The following is a 4,286-nucleotide window of genomic DNA, read 5'->3' as shown; positions in this document are numbered from 1 at the left end:
TGTTGGGCGTGGGATATAAATATATCATTTGCAATACAATGCCTTTTATTTAAAACATAACATAAATTGTAATAACGTATTTCCTTTTATGTAAATTCGTGACAAGACAAGCTTGACAGAAGAACGTCATAGAGCTGTTACAACCATAGAGGTTGCGCCGCACCAACACTCCTCCTCGCGACTCTATGCCAGCCCGAAGTGGATCATCAGCTCCTTGAGCCGTGGCCCTGATAGCCCCTTCGTCAGTAAATCAGCCGCCATCTTCTTTGTCTCCAAATATTCCAAGCGTATTTGTTTATTCTGAATGCAGTTCCTTATATAGTGCATCTTCAAATCGATGTGCTTGGATTTTGATGAAACTATAGGGTTTTGACTGAGCTTCAATGCGGCTTGATTGTCATTTGAAATCTTGACGCAATCTATGTGAATCCCCAGGTCATTAAATAGCAACTTCAGGTGTATGGCTTCTTTTGCTGCCTCAGTACACGCACAATACTCCGCCTCTGCTGTGGAAAGCGCTACGCTCTTTTGTTTTCTCGACGACCAACTGATACAGCCTCCTGCGTATATGAAGCAGTACCCGGAGAAAGACTTGCGGTCTAATTTGCAGGCGCCCCAGTCTGCGTCTGCCATGCCATACAATTCTTGTTCGGTTCTCTTAAAATTTAGACCGATACTAGATGTGCCCTTGAGGTATCTTAACACACGTTTGGCACTCTTGAAGTGTTCGGCACTGTAGCTATCGTTGAATTGCGAGAGGTAACTGACTGCGAACATAATATCAGGTCTCGTAGCTACTGCTAGATACATAAGTGTTCCAATCAAGTTTTTATATGGCAATTCTTTATCTTTTGTACTTTTGTCCGCTTCAAGCGTTAGCCCTGGTTCTATAGGGGTACTCGTTGCTTTGCATTCGTCCATTTTAAATTTAGTTAATGTGTCCTTGATATATTTTTCTTGGCAAAGTTTCACTGTATCTTTAGTGTATTTAAAATCAATTCCGAGCATTCTCTGTGGTATTCCCAGATCTTTTATTTCAAATTTGTGTGCAAGCATTGTTTGGATTTCTTGCATCGTCTTAGGACAGTTGTAAGCTATTAGTAAATCGTCTACCCATATGGCTGTGATTACTTTAGCTCCTCCTTTCTGTAGTATGTATACACACGGATCTGCTTGTGATGGAACAAAACCAATATTACGTAATTCCGTGTCTAATCGGATGTACCACTGCCTCCCGGATTGTTTTAGACCATACAAGGATCGTTGTAATTTGCAGACTTTTTCTCCCTTAATGTCTCTAATACATTTAACATGTCTTTAGCTTTGTTGTATATAGTCAGCTCATTATTTCCGCTCTCATCGATAATTATTTCTGTCACATACTTTTCCAGGTTTTCAGGTACCTTCATAGTGATGTCTTCCTCTATGTCGCCGTTCAGATACGCTGTCGTGACATCCATCTGCTTTAATTTCATGCCTTCTTCGACAGACATTCCAACGACGGTTCTGATGGAGCTTAACTTGGCCACAGGTGCGAAAGTCTCATTAAAGTCTATTCCAGGTCTTTGGGTGAATCCCCGAGCAACAAGTCTTGCCTTCTTTGTTTCCGTATTATCCGGTCCAGTTTTTGTTTTAAGAACAAGCTTGTAGTCGATGAGTTTCATGCCACTGGTTTTCTTCATGATTTTCCACGTCTCATTCTTAATATGTGCTTTTATTTCAGCTTTGATTGCGTCGTGCCAGTCGTCTTCAGTTTCATTTTGTTCAGACAAGTATGTCATATCCGACACGAGCAAGCTTTCTTCTTCCATATCGTCTTGTAGGTAGTAGTCTGTTGTCCATGTAGGCTTCTTTCTATTTCTTGTGGGTCTTTGCGATGTTCTCTCATTTGTTTCATGTGGAGTTTGGTATCCATCACTTTCAGCCCCTTCTTCCTCTTCAATTGAAGTTTGGTCTTGGTCAGCAGTTTCGGCCCCCTCATCCTCAGATGGCAACAGATTTTCATTAATACTTGTTTCAGAGTTGGTGGCATCTGAGGAGGACATGTCTGTCAAGGGAAGAGGATCCTGAATCGGTAAGTTAGAATTTTGATGATTTTTCTTATTGTTAAGTGATATCACCATTTCTTTTTCAGGTTCCCGTTTGCTGTTGACAAGGACTGTTTTTGTACGAGTGTCATCATAGTACATCTTCTCGACGAATTTGACATCTCGACTGATTACAACATCGTTTGGTCAGGTAAATAGACTCTGAATCCTTTGGCATTTTTGGCGTATCCCATAAAGACGCCTTCTACGGCTTTAGGGGAGAATTTGCCTCTTCGTCTTTTGTTCAAGATGAATGCTTTGCTGCCGAAAATGTGTAAATGGTTTCCGGCTGGATTTCGGCCAACCCATTTTTCGTATGGACTACTTCCATTTAAGGCTTTTGCTGGACTTCGGTTTATTAGATAATTGGCTGTGTTTATTGCTTCTGCCCATAAGCATGAGGGTACATTTGCTTCCATCATTAAACATCTAGCCTTGTCTAGCAGTGATCGGTTTTTTCGTTCACTTACGCCGTTTTGCTGTGGAGTGTATGGTGCTGTCAGTCTCCTTTTGATGCCGCATTTTGCCAGCAGGTCATCAAATTCTTTGCTTCTGTACTCGCCACCATTATCCGATTGCAAGTGCTTAATTTTCTTCTTTGTGAACAGCTCCACTCCATTTTTGTATTCTTTAAACTTTTCGATTACTTCACTTTTGTTTTTGATGAAATAGATACAGCAGTACCTGGTGAAGTCATCGATGAAGGATACGTAGTATCTGGATCCAGCAATCGATTCCGTTTCAAACGGTCCACAGACGTCACTGTGTATAATTTCTAAAATTTCAGATGACAATCGATCATGGCTAGCAAATGGTAGGGATGAAAGTTTACCTTTTATACAAGTTTCGCAGGTATCTAGCTTTACTTCATTTAAATCTAGTCCTCTCATCATCTGCTTCGAAACCATCATTTTGAGATCTTTTTCGTTGATGTGACCCAATTTTCGGTGCCATAACATCGATTCATCTTGTGACTTCGTTGTGAAATTTGCTGATTCTTCCGGTTTGAAATCCAGATAATAAAGTCCGTTTTTATTTCTTGAAGCTTGTAGTACGACGGTGTCTTCTTGTATAACCGATGCTTTTTCTTTTTCGAATAATACCTTGTAACCGTTATCAGTTATTTTCCCAACTGATATGAGGTTCGTCGTTATTTCCGGTACGTACAATGCATCGTTCAAGTTGTATTTTTCGTCGTTGGTAGAGATACTAATTTTTCCTCGCCCTTTAATTTGTGTGGTGTGCTTCTTCGACGCGAGACTTAAAGTGTTAACTTCAGGTGTTAATTCTTCGAATTTTTCTTCCTCGCCAGTCATGTGAGAACTGCAGCCACTGTCAAGGCACCACAGGTTGTCATCAATGCTGCCTGCAGATGAGTAACAGACATTGAAATTTTTTTCGTGACTTTTACTTTTCTGTGAGCTAGTGGCTTCTTTCTTTGACCAACATGCCTCTGTAGTGTGGCCCTTTTTATGGCAGTGTTTACAGACGACGACCTTCCTCTTCTGTTTAGCATAAAGTGCTTCGGACCTTGATGAGGTGTCATTCGGTTCTGTTTGCTTTCTGGCTTCGTTTTCTTCAACAATTTTATTTGTAATTCTTCTGGACCAGGCAGCACGTCTCGTGACTCAATGGCGATGCGGAAGTTTTCATAGTTTGCTGGTAGGCTGTAGAGCATCATGATACTCAATAGTTCCGGGTGGATTTTAACGTCCATGTCCTCCAGCTTTCCGACGACATCCATAAAATTATTTAAATGGTCGCGGATATCCTCTTCAGAATTCATTTTCTTCAGCACGAGTTGTTTCAACAGTGTAGCTTTTCTCGCCGGACCAGTGCTTTGATGTATGGATTTGAGTTTTTCCCATATCTCTTTGATGTTTACATCCTTTTATTTGTTTTAGTTCCGTCGGCGAGATGAGCAGAATAAGTTCCGATCTGGCTTGTATGTCAATTTTTTCGAACTTACATTTTTCTTCGGCGTTCGGTGTTGGCGATAATTTCTTTTCGCCGCTAACGTAATCCATAGTTCGGTTTTAATTAGTACGGCCTGGGCTTGTAAACACCAGGTGTCGTAATTATTTCTATTTAACGTTTCTATAGAGCGGTATGTCGAAGACGCCATTTTTACGTTATTTTATTTCTTTTTGCATTTATGCAGGCAACCACGCTCTGCTACAATTGTTGGGCGTGGGATAA

The 4,286-nt window shown here is 40.8% G+C and overlaps 1 protein-coding gene across 1 annotated transcript; it reads right to left on the bottom strand.

Moving 5' to 3' along the window:
* Positions 1-183: 183 nt before the first annotated feature.
* LOC141445245 (uncharacterized) lies at positions 184-921 on the bottom strand. Its single transcript, XM_074111033.1, has one exon. It carries the CDS (start codon positions 919-921, stop codon positions 184-186), a length of 738 nt encoding a protein of 245 aa, XP_073967134.1.
* Positions 922-4,286: the final 3,365 nt, after the last annotated feature.

This window comes from Choristoneura fumiferana, unplaced genomic scaffold (assembly GCF_025370935.1).
Source record: "Choristoneura fumiferana unplaced genomic scaffold, NRCan_CFum_1 Sck3bRy_81;HRSCAF=260_pilon, whole genome shotgun sequence".
NCBI classification, from domain to species: Eukaryota; Metazoa; Arthropoda; class Insecta; order Lepidoptera; family Tortricidae; genus Choristoneura; species Choristoneura fumiferana.
This window is presented reverse-complemented; position numbering and strand designations above follow the sequence as displayed.